The sequence below is a fragment of the Drosophila virilis genome, chromosome 2, assembly GCF_030788295.1.
Source record: "Drosophila virilis strain 15010-1051.87 chromosome 2, Dvir_AGI_RSII-ME, whole genome shotgun sequence".
Lineage (NCBI taxonomy): Eukaryota > Metazoa > Arthropoda > Insecta > Diptera > Drosophilidae > Drosophila > Drosophila virilis.
The window spans coordinates 31,654,431-31,674,089 of record NC_091544.1 but is presented as its reverse complement, the minus strand read 5'-3'; the positions used below and the strand labels follow the sequence as shown (position 1 = coordinate 31,674,089).

General features: G+C 39.5%; 1 protein-coding gene and 1 non-coding gene across 6 annotated transcripts in view; both read right to left on the bottom strand.

Annotated features, from left to right (window-relative positions):
* cno (adherens junction formation factor afadin) overlaps positions 1 to 19,659 on the bottom strand; it is a 48,294-nt gene that overhangs the window by 10,574 nt on the left and 18,061 nt on the right. For 3 of the 5 annotated variants that reach the window (XM_032433867.2, XM_002056546.4, XM_015170708.3), the window contains exons 7-12: positions 6,129 to 6,481; positions 3,580 to 3,701; positions 3,035 to 3,089; positions 2,681 to 2,961; positions 2,134 to 2,346; positions 70 to 535 (exon numbers count right to left, since the gene is read on the bottom strand). In XM_032433867.2, the coding sequence (XP_032289758.1) occupies positions 70 to 535; positions 2,134 to 2,346; positions 2,681 to 2,961; positions 3,035 to 3,089; positions 3,580 to 3,701; positions 6,129 to 6,481 (1,490 nt within the window). Of the gene's footprint in view, positions 1 to 69; positions 536 to 2,133; positions 2,347 to 2,680; positions 2,962 to 3,034; positions 3,090 to 3,579; positions 3,702 to 6,128; positions 6,482 to 17,510; positions 17,887 to 19,659 lie in introns of those variants that run through there. The other 2 variants (XM_015170707.3, XM_015170706.3) reach the window with 2 other exon arrangements.
* Positions 15,007 to 15,134, bottom strand: LOC6633103 (U4atac minor spliceosomal RNA). Its single transcript, XR_049209.2, has one exon. It is a non-coding gene; the product is annotated as a U4atac minor spliceosomal RNA (small nuclear RNA).

The window sequence follows — 19,659 nt, the reverse complement described above, 5'->3', positions numbered from 1 at the left end:
ATAAAACAATCAGCAGAGATTCGTGTCGGGGCACTCGGTAGCCTTGTTTGAACCGCCAGCGCCGCTCACCGTATTGAAACATATGACATTGATGTAGTGAAACAGCTGCGAGAACAGCTGAATGGTCAGAGCGGCATTCACACGACAGCGCCGCAACAGAGCCATGGCCGAGCCGAGCACGGTGAGCACCAGGCCCGCAGCGGAGTCATGATCAATGGTCTCCGAGAGGAACTGATTCAGCGTTTGCGATAGCTCCAGGCGAAAACAATTGACCAGATTACGGAATGCCGTCTGCACCGCCTCGGCGAGCACCTCCTGCGCCTGCACACTGAATGCGCTAATGTGACGATCCGATTTAAGGAAATGCAAAAACTCCGAGCTGTTGGCCATCCAGAAGGCGAGTATACGTGGATCTGTGTACTGCTCCTGGACGACGCCATAGACCAGATTGGCCACATGATGTAGAAATATGGTCAGCTTGTGGGCTCGTTCCGTGGGCTGCAGCTCGGGGCGGTAGTGCGTGGAGGCGCGGTATCTGCAAACAGTTCAAAAATAATAATTTTACGTCAATCAGCAGCTCATTATAATCCAAACGAAGCCATTTATTGAATTCGATACCCTGTAGCTCGATTAATACGGGGTATACAGTAGTTTTATGAAAGTGTGTAACAGACGAAAAGAGCGACATCTTCGAGCCTAATAAACATTTATTTATAGACTGCCTGACAGAAAAAGTCGATCAGAACTAATAATTTCTTGAAAATCGATAAATATCGATAGCCATCCTCAGTTTTCTGAGTGTATCTCGTAGAATCTAAAAGCTCGAGGCAAAAAATTTGGAATGTAGCTTTTTGTATGAAATACACATTTCAAGGTTGTGTGAACTTTTGAACACTTCCTGAGCTTTTATTATTAAAATCGATAAATATCGATAACCAATAACCTCAGTTGTCTGCGTGTATCTCGTAACTTATCGAAGCTAGAGACACAACAATTCGAGTTAACTTTTGAACACTTCCTGAGTTTTTATTATTATATCTTATATTAATTATAAAAGGGCATATTTAGTTCCTTAAAATTAAATAATGATCGGACAATAAATACAAAAGTTATCCACTCATGAACGAAGAGTAATGTATATAAGGGTATACTTAGTATATGACTCTCGTCTAGAGCACACTTGTCATTTATTATATGCGCTCTACTTTTGTGTGGCCTTGTCAAATGTCAATTGGGCTACAGCATGTGGCTGCCGCAGTGCTGCAATTTCCTGTGTTTACATCGAAATCCCTGCAGTCCCCACTATGTCCGGTCAATATTAATATTAATAGCGCACAAATTGGGTCAGCAGCCAGGATAAATCATAATAATTGATAATGAATTGTTGATATTGGCCACGACACAGCTGGGAATTCAGCAAATGGGAATACCAAAATAGCATCAGCTCAGTCAAGAGCTCAAGTCAAATCAATTCATTTAAAGGACGCACATTTGTTAGCTACTCCTAACGACATGGCTTAGTCTTGTGGGAACACTGATTTCGGCCTAAGACAAAATACGCTTTAACGGCAGTTGGAAAAAAGAGCTTAAAAAGTGAAAGTTAGATAAAGTCGAGTTATTAGTCGCTTAGAATATTAAGAACCCTAAGTAAAGTTAGGGTATTTACGTCAACTTTGTATGCAAACAGACAGCTCAGTGTGACCGCATCTCTGTTCCAACAAAAGAGTCAATGTGTGACCGCGTTCATTTTCTTGCAAGAATATTAATTCTCCAAACATTTGACTACATAAAAGCTAGTTAAGTCATGACTAATAAAGTTTAAAAAACTCTAATACATAAGTTAGCAGAGCTGGCAGGCAAGCACCTGAGTGTGACCGCATCTCTGATCCAAAAAAAGTGTCAATGTGTGACCGTGTTCATTTTCTTGTAAGAATATTAATTTCTCAAACATCTGGCAACATCAAAGCTTGCAATGTCCGCACAGCATAACCAATTAAGCCGGATTAAACATTAATACAAAAATTAGCAATGCTATGCAGGCCAGCACAAAATATAGCACACTTATTAGCCGGGCAGGTTAACATCGAGCTATAAAAATGCAGTCAATTTTATTGGGAGGGCGCTTTTACGTACCTGGCACACAGGTACAGCGAATAAACTGGCGCCAGCTTAAAGTGCGGCACATTCACATCCAATTCGCTGATAATGTGGCGCAAAAAGTTCTCCTGATGCGTCTCGGGAAACTCCAGAACAGCTGGCAAAATGGGCTCCTGCCCCTGGACATCTCCGGATCCGCTGCCGCCGGCGCCGGAGAGTAAACCGCCAGCGCCTGGCAACTTGGGTGATCTAAAGAGCGTTTAGTTTGGTTGGTTAAGGTTAAGAAAAAAAATTAAATTTATTAGTCAAGCGGCAATTCAGATGAAAGAGAATGCATTATAAAGCTCATAAAATAAAGCGCTAAAATATAAAAGTTGAACGCAAAATAAAGTTAAAGCGCACACGAACATAAAGAAAATGCACAGGTGATACACATAGGTATATATATGTGTGTGTGTGTGTGTGTGTCTGTGTGTGTGTGAGAGAGAGTGTGAATGTGTGTTTTGCTGTTGGCATTATTTAAACTTGGCTGCTTTAATAGACTTTTGTAGTTAGACGACGTTTAAAAAAACCGTATTCTTACCTGTCCTGACTGTTGGAGCCATTGGATTTCATGCTCGATATGGACTTGATTTCATTCTCCAGATTACCTTCTAAGCTCTGACCATCATAATTGCCGCCACCTGGGCTTGTTAGCTGCTGCTGCTGCTGCTGCTGCTGTTGCTGCTGCTGCTCCTGGCCGCCATGCTTGCTGTCCACCACATCCCGCAGGTTGTGCAACGGCTGCGTCTCCGCGGAGCTGCTGTGGTAGCCGGCAGATGAATGATTCAGCTGCTGATGCGGCTCATATTCGCTCTTCTGCGTCTACATGGAAAGATATGGACGTGGACGTCTTGGCTCCAGAATTGTTTCGCACACCAGATGAACCACTACTCACCGAACTGAGCGCCCCATCCTCATCGTTCCACGAGCCCGGCGATGTTGGCGACCGACTAAAGTTCCGTTTTTTTTTGTCATTTGTGTGTGTGAATTGTTGTTGGTTGTGTGTTGTTGGTGTGTGTTGTGGTGGAAATTGGTTTGCATATTTGTTGGCGAGTGCATGGACGGATTAATGTTGTACACAAACAATAAAAACGAACAAAGAAACAAACACGTAACGAACATAAAGCCACATAAAAATATAAAAGCACAAAATGCGTACGCATAAATATGAATTCGACTTAAACACAAATGCCAAAAAATCGAAGAGATTGAGATACATGTAAAATATATATGTATATATACTCGGGGAAAGAGTATTGTTGCTGGAATTATTATTATTATTATTTTGACTGACTCTCAAGCTCTTCTACAATTAGCATTAAATAAAAGCCAAAAAATAAAAAAAAATAGAATTACAAATGAAATCAATTACACTTAATTAAAGCGCAGCATTTATAGCAAACACATTTGAGCATTTGATAGCACACGTTCCCAACTCACCTTTCGTAGAGGCAGGCCGAGTCCAGCTGGGATTGCGACAGGGCCAGATTATAGCGTCCATCCGTGGGCGAGTCCAGGAAGCGGTAGGAGGCGACCCGCCCGAACATGACAACCGAGCCGTTCTGTGAAGGCCAGATTACATTACATTAATTACAGTGTACACGCATTATGATGGCTTAATATGATTTCATTAAAGCACTTCAATTACATTTTTCAATTCACTTGAATGCGGCGATTATTTATAAACTAATTAACATAATTAATGAAATCGACAGCAAATCGCAGCGTGCGTTCGTGCGTTCGTTACGAAACCTTCTCTGGCACTGCGAAGATTTGAAAAACTCAATTGGAATAAATGTGGGGCGTTTCGAAACTAATGTCATCGATCGAGACGCCCCCCTTTCACAATACTCTGCCCAAGTGCGGCACATGCATTCAGGCATTTGGGTTTGTGATATCATAAATTGTTAAATAGAGCAATTCTCAGTCAATATATCTGACTTGCGTTTCAAAAAGGTTTTCCATTATTCATGAAAAATTGCTGAAAACGTTTGCAAACTGATTTTGTTTACTTGCTTTACAAATTTTATACAAGCGCAAAAAGTTCTTCTTTTTTTTTTGTTTGTTTTTAATTTATTTCCAGTTTTGTTTTTGGACATTTGTGAATATTTGTTGTTTGGGTTCATTGAACCGCAACCAAATTCAATTTGCCAATTGATTGCAAGAACAAAAATTAAATAAAAAAAAATAGATAAACGAAACAAATAGAAATGGACTGTGCCATACGCTGTTCAGAGTGTTAGCAAATTAGTAGGCACTAAATCAGCTATAACATCGAAGATTATAGATTTTCACGATTAAGTCGCCACCCCCCTCGTGGGCGTGCCCAATTAATAATATCAATATAAACATTTAAAACTTATAAAACTGAATTTTTCAAATGTAGACAAGCCTAATGCAAGAAGCTAATGTACGCTTTTTCACGTTGTGAACAGTGTATTAAAGTTCGAAATGATAAATTTTGTGCACTGAATTACACAAAATTTATGTCTAGCTAACTCGACCACACGCCCCCCGCTGACTGCGTCTCTCGAAAAGAGTCTCTGGAGACAGTTTGACGTTATTGCCAAGCATTTGAGGCTTATCTCAAGTGCTGAGCAGGAGGAGCAGGGGCAGGAGATTGTCTCTGTCGCTGTCTCTCTGGTGGGGCTGTGAGGCGGCAGCCTTAAGTTTGCTTTTGTTTATTTGGTTTCGAATTCATCAAGCGGAAAGTCAGAAAAGTTTTTACAATTTTATTTGTTGCTATTGGGGGTTGTGCATTTGGCCAAATGCGTGAGAACGCAGAGTCAACTTGTTGTTGTTGTTGTTGTTGTTATTTGCGTTGTGTGCGTCGAAAGGCTGTCAAAACAAAAGATAAATCAACTGCGCCCCGAAGGTTGTAAGCATATAAATCCAAAGTTGTCTAAATTGGAGGACGGGGTTGATAATGAACCTGAGTAGAGAATGTGTTGTAACTGAACGCGATTTCAAAGCAAATCGACTGCCCACAAATAAAAGTGCGCCAGGTGGGCAGTGCCAAATAGCAGAGATACCCTAGGTTCAGGGTATAATTGGAAACTGAGTAAAAGATCGTGGACAATATCATGGTTCAGTTTCGTTTGAGCTGGTTGCTAAAGTCAAGCAAAAAAGTTCTCGCTCCAAAACAAGGCAATCCTTGCACCTGCGTGGCTCCAGGTTTATGGCACGCACCTAAACAAACTCCGCATCATGCGACCAAGACCTAGCGACCTTTAGGTTCCATTAGGCACCCTAATGCCCTGGCAAGGAACATGCTAAAGAGCAGAGCAGAAGAAAGAGGAGGCTCAAAAACATATACCCTATAGACCTGGCTACCAGACGCCTTTAGTGAGGCAAAATAAACATCCTACACAATGTTAATATTCTAATTGATGTCTATGAGCCCACGCTTTATCACGCTGATAAAAATTGCTAACTAATTATAAAATAATTTTGAAAAATATTAAAAATAAATAACCTTGAGTCAAATTAGTTGCTGAGCAAACGGGTAAATCTATTTACCTTTTTTTTATATATATATATTTACATAAAAACATTTTAATCTGGCTATTGTCAGCGCTGTATTTGAACTGTCCTTTCGTTTTTTATCTTCATAGATCCTCTTCTAGCTAATTTTGTTTGGCACATTTTCAACTGTCTCTTAGCAAACGGAAGGCCGTAACAATAACAAATGTCTGCACTTTAGTGGCTTATTTTTGGCCGGCAATCTTTGTCGTTTTCCATTACACTTGGCATACATGAGCAATAAAATGGGAAAAGCCTGCGCACATAAAATGCTGCAAATGTGAAATGGAATTGCGTGACAAATGCCAAAAGACAACAGAGCAGGAGCACAGCTCAGACTTTTAGTGGGTCAAGGTTGACAGAATTAAGTGGAAAACTTGGGTCTTTGGGAAATGGCACCTAAATTGCGTGTGAGCCGCATGTGTATTTGCGGACGCTCAGAGAAATTAGGTGAAATGGCAACTCACATGCAAAATGGTCGGCTGGCTAATGTGATGTCCGTTGACGAAGGTCAGCGCATCCGTGTGCAGCGGCGTTACGGTACAGACGCCTTCCAGCAGCGAGATGAGGCAGTGCCTCGGCTGTATCGAGGGTCCGAAGAGCTGCAGGCAATTCGTGTTCGCTGAACCGACCTCAACCGGATCGCTGCCCAGCTTAATGCGGCGTCCGCCATCGCCGCTGTGCGTCACCTCCACCAGGACGGGGCCCTCGCGATCGCCGGACATGTGATTCGCGCCATTCGCAGATCCCAATGGTTTTTTCTTGCGTCGACGCGGCTGCGAGTCCGCCGGACGGCGTCGCACATGAAACATGATAGAGCCTGTAACAGAACGAGAGAGAGAGAGAATATTTTAAAAATGTTCCAAATACTTAGTGTACACATTTTCGCCAATGGCCCTTTCTATATGTCATACTTAGCCACAAATGCAACCACAGCATTTTTCAGCTATTCAGCTTTTCGCGGCCTTTGTGCTGTGAATCTCTTCTAAAAGTGCAGTTTAGACAAAACATATATTGCCACAACACCAGCAGCAGCTGCTATCGTTGCCGCAAACTAAATATCTTTAAAAATCGCAATGACATTACACATCGATGGCCGGGCATATTGTGACAAGGCTGAGCTTAGTTGTAAAAGTGGAAATGCAAATGTGATAAATTGACATATTCAAAATAAGGATAAGAAAATCGTATAAATAGTATAAAATTACACAAAATCGTCAAACTAATCTCAAATGGATACTCGCACATTTCGTACACTATGCACACTTTTGCTGGACAACACTGTTAAATTGCAATTTCGCACAGCTCTTCTCGCAAAATCTGAACTCATTTTCTATCATCGGCTCACTTGAAATAGATATTTCCACAAACGACATCCAATCAAATTCGGGGTGCGTCTACAGTGGCGGCCGTGCACATTGTGACAGGCTAAGCTTAGTTGTAAAAGTGGAACTAAAGAATAAAGATAATAAAAATCTAAACAAATCTCGAATAAAAAATGTAAAAATAATTTCAAATCGTCAAAGAAACCCCTCACGATACTCGCACATCTCGTACACTATGCACACTATTGCTGGACAACACTGTTAAATTGCAATTTCGCACAGCTCTTCTCGCAAAATCTGAACTCATTTTCCGTCATCGGCTCATTTGAAATAGATATTTCCACAAACGACATCCAATCAAATTCGGGGTGCGTCTACAGTGGCGGCCGTGCACATTGTGACAGGCTAAGCTTAGTTGTAAAAGTGGAACTAAGGAATAAAGATAATAAAAATCTAAACAAAACTCGAATAAAAAATGTAAAAATAATTTCAAATCGTCAAAGAAACCCCTCACGATACTTGCACATTTCGCACGCTATGCACACTCTCGCTGTACGGTACTGTTAAATTGTAATTTCGCACAGCTTATCTCGCAAAATTATTTCGAATAGATATTTCCAAAAACGAAATCAAATCAAAATCGGGCTCCATCAATTTCCGTTTCATTTTCAGAGAAAAAATTCATTAAACAAATCCGAAAATCAATCGGTTTTAGGCTCTGACAGGCTGACAGGCAGGGAAATTGCGGGCAAACTTTTACACTCCGAGAAAAATCAAACTAAATTTAATTCAAATAAATTTAGGACTAAAATCGGTTTGTGAAATCAGAATTTTCGTAACCGAAATAAATTTGAAGCATTTATAGAACCGCATTAAGATATTGTATATTGCAAAAAAAAAACTTGATTTCAGATGTAAAATTCGGAATTTTTGGCTGAGTGTAAATATTAAATTCCTATATATATGCTGCTGTGGCAGTTGCAGCTGAGCAAAGTCGGCAGCCGTGTAGTTTACTTTGCTTTGCTTTGTTGCTTGTTGTGGCATTGTACAGAATGTTAAACGAACCATGCAAAATATGATGCCAGAGAGATGCCCCCGGATGCATACCATATAGTAGCTTTAGTTTTGGGTGAGCCAAATGAAGAGTGCATCGTCTGGGCAGACGGGCGTGCTGAGTGGTAGAGACTGTTGTCCAGGCATGGAACATGACTGGGGCTTGTCCGGATCTAGCTGGGATGTGGGCCATGTCGAGCTAAAAAACTTATTAGAAACTAAACTGAACTCAACTCAACTGAAAATGGAAACGTGAGCAACAAGACCCGAGCACGGGGCGTATGAGCAATGTAAAAATTGGATTTTGCCACTGGGGGAAAATTCGCAACGCTTTCAATTCAACAAAAAAAAAAGAATAGCAAACAAAAAAGGCACACTAACACACACACACACACACACACACAACAAAAACACTAACACTAACAACAACAAATACGAATGTCATATACCTTTTTTGCGCAACCAAAAGAACCACATTTGATTTATATATGGGTGAAAATTTGTTCTCTAGTTTGCTTTTAGTTTGTTTGATTTATTTTTTTTTTGGTAGCAGCAACAGCTGAGAAAATTGCGTAGAATTTAAGAATAAGTAATACAAGAGAAATCAAGGTCGGCCAAAGGAACATGAAAAACGTAAGAAAAAAAGTTAAAGAGAATTTAAAGAAACTTTGATTAGTGATTCATAAAAAAATGCTTGAAATTGGGAAAAGAAATTATTCAAAAGAAATAAGGTTTCTCAACAATTTCGTCTTCGGCAATATTTGAATTTACGTAGAAGTTGAAGTAATATAAGGTAAAGCGAATTAAAATTAATTTAAAGACAGCTTAATTAGTGATTTATACAAACAAAAAAATTCGAAATGGAAAAATAGGAGACAAAATTCATTAAAAAGCATTCAGTTTCTCAACAATTTCGTCTTCGGCAATATTTTAATTTATGTAGAAGTCGAAGTAATATAAGGTAAAGTGAATTAAAATGAGTTTAAGAAAGTTTAATTAGGGATTCATACAAGAAAAATTGAAATTGAAAAGAATTGTGCATTGAAACAATAAAATTTCTCAACAATTTCTTCTTTACCAATATATGAATTGATGTGCAACTTAAAGTACTATAAGATAGAGAGAATTAAAATTAATTCAAATATAGTGGTTCATAGAATAAAGCTCCAAATTGAAAAAAAGGCATTAGAAAACAACAAAAAATTTTTAGCAATATTTAAAAAATGTGTACAAAATACTTCATTTTCAATCAGACATTGTCAAGTGGATTCTTAAACAGCTAACAGAGACTTTTATAAGGAATATGCCGAGATGCATTTGTAGGTCAGTGTGTTCTCCTTGGCCGTTGACATTTGAAAAACAAGTCATAAAGTTGGAGAATATGCAACAGCGAAGAAAACATAAAAAAGCATTTTAATTGTTCAGCCATAGGTAAACGCCAACGCAGTACAATACACACCCACACAATTTTGCTCCGCACACCCACAAAATGTACACACACACACACACTCAATGTTGACAGTGGAAATTTCGAGGCAATGGGCACAACAGGGAGCTAAAATGCCTGCGAGCCATGAAATTGATTTGGTCAACAATGCGCCAGGATCATGTATAAGAGTGTGTGTGTGTGTTTGTTATTGTGTGCTATTGTGTGTGTGCTGCATTGTGTGGGCACGTGCATAAGTGCGCATAAATTGGCAACAGGACGAAAGCAGCGAGAAAAAAAAAATTTGTGCAACGCTCAAGCTGGAAACAATGCAAACGACGCGCTGCGATGGGAAAATTGCATAACGTGTTGAGTGAAGCTCCCCCTAACCCTGTCGCTTGCCCGTATCCCCCTGCCATATGATTCCCTACTCAGGAATGCCACAGTCATGAATGTTGCCACACAATCCTTTTACACCCCTCATGGCATGTGCATGTGTGTGTGTGTGTGAGTGTGACGAGCAGCCAACGCCGTGCACATTAATTTTAATTAGCCCAGCTTTTTTTTTTCTTCTAATGACCAACGTAATTTACTGCGTTGTGGTCAAAAGTCCCTTGATGGACTATGAGCTACCCTTAAGGCAAGCGAGCCTTACTTAAATCTAGACAAACTTGACTTTAAGACAGCTAAATAATATTTTACTTAAACAGTAGTCGGATGTAATCAACTGCGTAGTACTCTGTCGACAGAGCAATAAAAACGATAAGAGTTTATATAATTGAGTCTCCTTCTATTTTATGAGAATAGTCGACCTTAAGCTGAATTATTATGTTAGTGATATTTAGACATGGATTAAGTGTCATGTTATGTGCCATCTACCTGCCAATTGTCACAATATATCTACAACTTTACAAATCCGACTATAGATAGATATAGATATAGATATAGATATAGATATATATATAGATATAGATATAGATATAGATATAGATATAGATATAGATATAGATATAGATATAGATATAGATATAGATATAGATATAGATATAGATATAGATATAGATATAGATATAGATATAGATATAGATATAGATATAGATATAGATATAGATATAGATATAGATATAGATATAGATATATATATAGATATAGGTATAGATATAGATATAGATCTAGATATAGATATAGATATAGATAAGTAATAGATATAGATATAGATATAGATATAGATAAGATCTAGGATATAGATATAGATATAGATATAGATATAGATATAGATATAGATATTCATATAGATATATAGATATATAGATATATAGATATATAGATATATAGATATATAGATATATAGATATATAGATATATAGATATATAGATATATAGATATATAGATATATAGATATATAGATAAAGATATAGATATAGATATCACTAGTAATCATCATGTGTCTTAAACTTCTATCTTTTACACCTCTCCATCCGTCTTTTGACAGAATCTTTATAGATTTTAAGATGCAAAAAATTTCTGGCAAACAAAATATAAACTCTCTCATTTTCTGAACAGGGTATTGGGAAAAGAATTTAGTTAAAGGTGATTTTAAAAATTTTGTATTTGGAGTACTTCAATGGGCCCCTTTTTGTTTAGCCTAATTAAATGAGGCTTATAATCTAGTTCTTTGGGAGGCTAATGGTGCTGGGGGTGGAGCTAGGGATGCTTCTTGGCTTGGTGTGAGGCTTCAGTCCGGCAGATTAATTAGCCAAATTAGCCGTTAAATGTGGCAAAAGTTTTAACTTTGGTAAAGAAAAATCGTAAGCGTCGAGCTACTTAAATCTAGGTTTTCTTTGCTAAACATGCAGCTATTTAATGTGCACATGTCTGACACCTACTTACACACACACTCACACACACACTCACACATGGACAACTACTCAAGTAGTCAGAATACTCGACAGACCACAGACACACGCATACGAGTTGCGGTTCACGTTGTGCAAATTAACGCAATGAAAATTTAATGGGCCAAGTTTTCTTTGCCAACCCAAGGACTGCGCTTAATCCCTGGTTAAAGCCTGGACACATGAAGTCATTTCAATTGGCGAGAACTTGGTAACAAGGACACGGAACAGCTCTGTGTGGCGAGCACATTTACGTTGGCATCTTGGTGAAAAGTTCAACATATATAATTGGCATCTGTTTAATGTCCAAGACAAGGCTTTGGCATAGTTGGATGAAAGAAAGTCCATTAAGGTGTCTTATGGTATTTAAAACCAGCTTATGCACTTAAAACTCTGCCAACGAACACGCTTTTCAGCCGGAAAAATTTTCCCAAGCCCCACCCATGCTCCGTCTATTAAGCGGGTACGGCGCTTGAGTTTTCACTGTAATAATATTAATACTTAAATAAAATACGTTTCTTTAATCCCCTGACTTTAAAGAGGCCGCTGAGAGTCCTTTCTTTATCCTTCATAAATAATGCTCGGCTGTCAACAAAGTTGGGGAATCATTGCACAAAATCGAATTACACGTCGAGCTATTAAGCATGTACACGCGTTCGTGCATGACCTTTCGACCCCTCAACCCAGCCGGTAGACATAGGCATTCCGGCCTCATTTGAACGCACTTTTGTGCCGGGCCATTCGGCCAAGTGCCGCCCGAGGTGGCTATCAACAATTTTGCTAGACAATTTGGCAGCAGCAACAGGGACAATAAAAATATAATTGCCACACTCAAAAAACAGCAACAGCAGCAAAAAGTATATAAAAATAATATATATAATGAAAAGGACGAAGCGAAACATGATTTAATTTTGTGGCTGGAATTTTGCGAGAGCAAAGAATTGAAAGGGAACAACATTGTTAGACATAACGCAGATAAAGGCAAAAGTTGACAACCCTAAACAAAATTGATGAGTTTCGGTCAGACAGGACTGCTGTCCTTTGATCGAAAAAGCCAAAATGTTTTGGCTGTACGTCGAGTACTTTTCTGTTGTCATAACTTACAAAATTTATTGATTTTTGTCTGTTGTTTGTTTTGGCCGGGCCATAGACGGGATAACACGGGCCAGGTTCAGCCCTTTACATATATGGCACAATAAAATTACATTTATTTTCTTTTTTATTTTTTTATTTGGCTTCTGAAATTAATGGCCCGAACCGTACTCCCCTGTTGCCCTTTTGACGCCGCAACGCTATGAGCCTTGACACGGAGGAGCAGGAGAATAAAATAAAAACGAATAATAAATGTAAACCATGCGAAAATTCAATTTGCGCTTAAAGGAATGCAACAAAAAATAACCACCCAACGGGCACAATGAAATTTAAATTAAAATCAAAGTAAAGCTGTCTGCGCATTAAAAAAAAAAAAGCAAAAAATTAAATTAAATAAATTGCAATCGAATTGAAAAGAAAAAAAATTAACGCACAGACACAAAAACACTTTTCACACGCAACAGACGCGACAAAATTAAATCATTTTTTTTGTTTTTTTTTTTTTAATATTTTTTTATAACTATTTCGTTTTGTAGTGGGTCGAGTGACTAACCGTCTGGTGGACACTGAGCTGAGCTGAGCTAAGCTTCAACGGATGCCGGGTGGCCACAACAATGCGTTGACACAGCGCAAGGATAACTGAGAACTGAGAACCGAACAGCGAGCACCGAGCACGGAACACGGAGCACGGAGCACTCAGCACTGAGCACTGAGCCCTCCCAGCACACAGAGCGTATGAGCAACGCGACAAAAGGCGCGCCAACTGACTGAGTCACCTACTGACTGACTGACTCACCAACAAACAGACTGACAAACCGAGAGACTCACTCACACACAGCGAATGAATGAATGAATGCACGACTGAATGAACGAATGAATGAAATAACGAAACAAGCAAGAATGCGCAAGTAGCAGCTACCACGACGACTAGCTACCCTACTGCTCAGCAGCGAGCTGGCAGATTGTTCGGTTAGGGTCTGCCCAACTAGCCAATACCCTGCTCAGCAACGAACTATCACATACATTTTTAGCTATTCTGCGTCTGGGCTTCTTCTTCGAGATTCCTTCATAATATATTCTACAATAATTTTCTATTTATGCATCGTATTGCAATTCTTTGTGCTTCAATTTTAATATGTGAAAATACCAAAGATATCGAATTGGTTGTTGCCTTTCATAGTAATCGATATTTATCGATTTATTGGCTTTCTTCTGCCTGTTACACACATTTGCATAACAACAAAATACCCCTTTCATTAAATATCAATGGGTACAGGGTACAAAAATAAACAAGGGAAGCACTGTCTGGTGTTAGTGAGAGAAAAAAAAAACATTTAGTTTACACTGCATTCAATGGGTGTATTTGGTGTGTGCGTGTGTGTGTATGTGTGTGTGTGTGTTTGTTGTGGATTGTCTTTGCGCTGCTCCGTGTTTGAGCTTAAGTGCGTTCGCCACAAAGTTACTTATGTATGCGTGATACAGGACACACACACTAACACGCCCCCATAGACGGACACACAATTCAAAAGCATGCGGCCAGGACAGCTAAATAAATGCTATACAAGTAGAATTTGCTCGGGTATCACATTTTCTATGATGCGTTAAACAATTTAGGATCTTACAGCACTTTGAATATGTAGCTTTGAGTAAAAAGATTTTGGTAAAAATCGCAACTTGTCGATTTCAGAATTGCACAGTTTTTGCTCTTAAATTTTAAAATCGAGAAAAAAACACTATTTCTACCAATTTTGTCAAAAGAAACCCTTTTAATTATCAACTTGAAATTATTCTTAGATTAATAATTCTTTTCTAAATGTACTCTTTGATAATTCTTTAATTGATTGTTAAGTTCATTTCTACGAAAATAAAAATAGGATAATTTGAAATACTTTTCCTCTTTTGGTGAAAATAGGCATACACAAAACCTTGCTAAGAATAGCGTTAAATCCCGAAAAACTAGCTTCCAATTTTGCACGGTGTATATCAGAAATGCTTTGCTATCATATTCAGATTTATTCGAACACACACCCCACCAAGCACACACACACACACACACATAGCCCGCATCATATGAGCGCATAAATCAAGCTGAGCATATCATCATCATAATTTGATGCTCTCCCAAACAATCGATATACCCAGCCCAGAAACACGCAGGAAAAAACAAAGTGAATTCAACAACAATGAAGATGTCTGTCCGTGAGTTAGTATGCGGGCGTACACACACACACACACACACACACACACACACACACACACACACACACACACTGTTTATATATGTGTGTGTATATATACTTAAAGCTACTTTTCGGCTAACGAGCAGCGCTCAGTTAACGTCTTTATTGTTGGCCAACTTGCACTTGAGTTGGTTTTCTTCGTCTGAGTTTCGGGCTATTAAAATTGTGCAATAAACTCGCAGCGCCATAAAATTGAAAGCCACACAATTTGATGGTAGCGAAAACCAGCAAATGCAGCGCTAAGTTTTTATTTTTTTTTATTTTTTGTTTTAAATGCATTCTATAGACGACCCCCTATAAAGTAAGGGAGTCTATTTCCAAAAATTCCGAGCGCCGATCGAAGATCAGCGAACGGGGGTTTTTTGTTATATCATTGGTGTCAGCAGCAATGTCCTCACTAGACGTTCATTGGACATTTCTGCTCCCCAAGACAAGGAAGATCGAGTTATGGCAGTTTGCGCAACCTTATGCGGCCGCAGCCAGAACCATTTGAGAATTGCAAGCGTAAAAAGCACGCAAATGCGTGCAAAAAGCATTGCCTATTTACCAGAGCAGACGCTCGATCAGTGCAGATCGAATCGAGGAAGGATCGTAATAACCGGTTTCTGCACAGCTTTGGGTGCTGCAAAAACAATAAAAGCTTGTTTCCAGCAGGGTGGTTCCCAGTCAACCCTAGCACAAACAACCCCTAATAGATAGAGATATCACAATTGATGCTACACATTAAATGAATAGCTATAATTTCTGTTTGAGCTCATAAGTAAACATCCAATTTCCAAGCACAATCACAAAACTACGTGTAAATAATTCAATTTCAGTAAAAGAAAATATTGGAATATATTTATCAAATGCTTGAGCTTGGCCCTGTCTCCGGGCATTGGCAAGGAGCCAAATGCTAAATTTGCATGCTATTAGCCATGATTCCATTCCAAATGTCTAAGTGTGTGTGTGTGTGGGTGTGTGGGTGTGTGTTTGCAGGGCGACTGGGCGCAGTACTCTGACAGACAGTTCACCAGCTATCCCACAGGTCTGCTCTCTTCAATCAACTTTAACAACTGACAAGTGACGCACAAGAGAAATAAGAGAAAGCAATTGAGCAGCTTCATGACAATTGTGACAAGGACTGTTGACAATAAATTGGCTGTTGTTAAAATAGATTCAAATGCGCCAGCCTAGAAGTATTACGTATTGAAAAGAAAGTTTGAATAAATTAAATATGATCGTGCAGCTACTATGTGATAGACGACTTTTTCACCTGACACTCGCCTTTCATATGCAAAATAAAGTTTATAGAGATTATGGAGTGGAACCATTCTCACGTAATCTAAACTAATCTGGAAATCGTTCCACTCAGAACATTTAAGTTTAATAACAATAAACAATCTTCTTGAAAGTATTTCTTCTTTAAAACTAATAATGTTTTCTGTTTAGCTATAGTTATTATGAACTTGTTATTATTTATTTTTAAGGGTTCGACAAAAATCTCTTAAATACAATTCTAATTTCAATTCATAAATTAAATATCTCAAAATCAAGAAAATATCTAAGGCCCGTCTTGAGTATTTACGGCAATCCAATTACTATTAAAAGCCGAGCGTTATTCTCCAAATTTCTAATGGCATTTATGCCGCTTTTTTAAAGCTTAAAAGCCCAGCAATGACAACAAGGACAAAAACAATATAGAAAAAATAAAAGAAAAAGGAACAAGTTGTTAACCCAATTTGCTGTCTTATGGCTTCGCATCGCTATCAAATTCCTAAGCGAGGCAGAAGCACAAGTCTGAACAGGAGCAGGAGCAGGAGCTCAGGCTGCTGAAGAAGAAGCACGACCTTCACAATGAACTGCACTAGATGAGTTTCGCGGCAAGGACAGCAAACGATAAAAAGAGAGAGAGAGAGTTGGGAGGGGAGGAATTATGAGTTGTGGACTCAAATGTCGCATAGTTCAACAGAGCCGAAGGTGGCATCAAAATTATGCGCGTGCATTTTGCAAGACTTACGGGCGAAACAAGAGCGTGGTTGGGCGTGGGTGGGCGTGGCAGCATATTTATGAGCAGCCACGTTCTGAGCAGTCATTAGAGCAGAGTCCTCCGAGCTTCATTAGACCTATTCAATCGCATGACTTGTCATCAGCCGCTGATTTTGATTTCTATTATTTGAAGCAATTTGTTTTTGCTTTCAATGTTTTCTTGTTTTTTTTTTTTCAAATCAAACGAAATGTCAACAGAGCATTTAGCAGCGTCACGGTCAGATATCCTGAATTATATATGAATGTGTCCTCGTAAGCACACGTCATTTAGCCGCAAGCGATGACCAGAGGATGGTTAATCGGTAAATCAAATTGTTAAGTACAAGGACATTAGGTTAAGCTTTTTGTGTTTCGTACAAATTGTTGATTTGCGTTAGCTTTGTAATTGAATTTAATTACATTTAATTACATAGATATAAATAATGAATAATAGTCGAACAGTCTTATTGCAGAGTATTCGGTGCTTTCGTTCCTTAACTCAATAAAAGTCAATTCGAAAGTCTTGAGAACTTTTTGACAAAAAAAATAAATCATATATTTGCTGAGTAAGCACTTTTTTATGCAGCAGCCAAGAGAAATGTAAATTATTTTGTTGGCAGTGCAAAAGAAAATTATTTTAAAAATGCAACGTAAATTAAGTTTGCACAAAACTTTGCCTGGCAAGCAATTTCGCATTTCGTAGCACACTTTTTGGCGCTGCAGCGTTTCATTAGGCAAAAGACAAACTGGGAGCCAAGCGAATGGCTGATGGCTAAGCAAATAGTCAATATCCCGTGCCCCCTCACTTACGTCTTATGCCCCAATCCATCATTTTGTTGCCTTTGTTGTTGGTGTCGGAAATTAAATGCCTGGCGTTGCTGTTGTTGTTGTTGTTGTTGTTGTTGTTCGATTGCAACTGGACGGCAAGTGGGCAACATTAGCGGCAGGACAAGCTTTCAAATGGCGGACAGGAACCGGCTGCGACTAAGCAGTAATCGGAACGATTTCCATCATAGCTAACAGAACGTGCTTTTGTGCGACAAGAGCAACACGAACAAATTGAATTGAAGCGTTTTCTAATTTTGACAATTTTATGTATGCCTCAAGGAGCCGCCGGGACACGCAAAGGAAACAGAAACACGGCACAGCACACAGCACGGATACAACAACTACAACAACAACGACGACAACAACAACACAAAAACTGTTGCCGCCGCTAGGGCGCTCGTCGCTTTGCCAATTGCGATGCCGACTTAAATTGCGATTCCGATTCCGTTTCTAATTCCGCTTCTCGATTTCCCGGGCTGTGCTGCTGGCCCGAGCAGCATTTACTTCATGACTGAAACCGAAACCCAAACCGAAAAACTGAACTCAAGCGCACAGACACAATGCGCTGCCGACGCCGACGTCGACGCAGGCAGCGACAGCGAAGTGTGACTGTGACGGCGCCGAATGTGCATGGTGCAGATAACAGTGGGAGCTGCGAGCAGGTGGAGAGCGTGTGAAAGAGAGAGAGAGAGAGAAAGGGAGAGCGAAGGCCACGACAGCACAGACATGCTTCGGCACTCGAGCTGTCGAGTCGGGTGCCACGACATTGACGAGGACGTTGACAACGACAACAACAACAAGAAGTGAAGCGTCGTATTCGAAAAAGTTCAAGTGGTCACTGTGCGAAGGTTGCTCCACTTGCTGCTGCTGTTGTTGTTGTTGAACAGGTGGCAGCGTTCGCAATCGAAAATGTAGCCATAAGAAATAACATTATCCTTAAAGGCATTCGTCAGAGATAACAGAGTCACAACGAACGGCAGTTAGAGAGAGCCGGCGGGCGACAGAGCGCGGGCGAATCTGAGTAGAGCAGGAGCGCCTAAGCAGGAATTTGCACAGTGGTTAAACGCAACCTTAAACCAGATGATGTTAGACTTAACAGTAGAATAAGTAGTATTGTAAATATTCACATAAGTTCAATTAAAGTTCATTACATAACAGCAAAATTTAAATAAAGCAAATAAGAAAATAAAGAAATTAAATGCCAAATGATACCACTGTACGTAAAAAATAATACAAGTGAAACGACGACGCAACCAAAATGAAAGTGACGCAAAGAGAGCAGTAAGAGCATAAGCGCTGCCACAGCTTGCCTTTACGCTCATCTCCACTCGTTATTGAAAGCACATTAAGAGAAAACAATATGCACAAGAGAGCTAAGCACTAAGAGAGCACGTCCAAGCTAACAACAACTACAAATAGACAAAAGCAATGACATCGAAATGCTGTTAAAATGCCAAAAACAAACCGTTATAGTAAGCAGACAGACAGGCAGACAACATAGAGAATAGCGGAACGAGCTGACAGAGGGCCACGTTGGTAAAATGGAATTTATAAACAGAAGTTCGAATCAATTGCAATCACTGCTTGGCTTATCAAGTGTGTTTTAGATACAAACGAATAGCTTACTTGGGCAAACAATAATTTGTTCTTTTAATTTACTGTACACCTCCCAACGGTTATATTAGCTATCCACTTTAGCTGGCCTTCACTGTACTAATGTATATTTAAAGTCCTTTGGGCAGTTGACCCCAAGTGGATTGTTTGGCTGCTCAAATGAAACAAAAAGAAATGTGTTCAAGGAAATTGCGACGTTTAAGTGAAATTTATTAGTGCGCGCCTAAAAGAAGCAGCCCAAATGAGCCACGCAATTAAGACAGAGACGGAGGCAGAGGCAATAAGCGGAACAGGGAGAGGACATGAAATATTTACACAAATGCGGTCGCATTTACATTTTACACCTTTTGAATTGCACACGCAGCCCGACAAGAGAGAGAGGAAGAGAGAGACGACGAGGCGGGGAGGCGAAGCATGTGTGTGTGTGTGTTTGCGAGTGTGGAGAGCAGCAGCGCTGGCGGCAACATGTGGCTGCTAAGTGCCTCAAAACTTTGCCCGCGTGTGTGTCTGTGTGTGT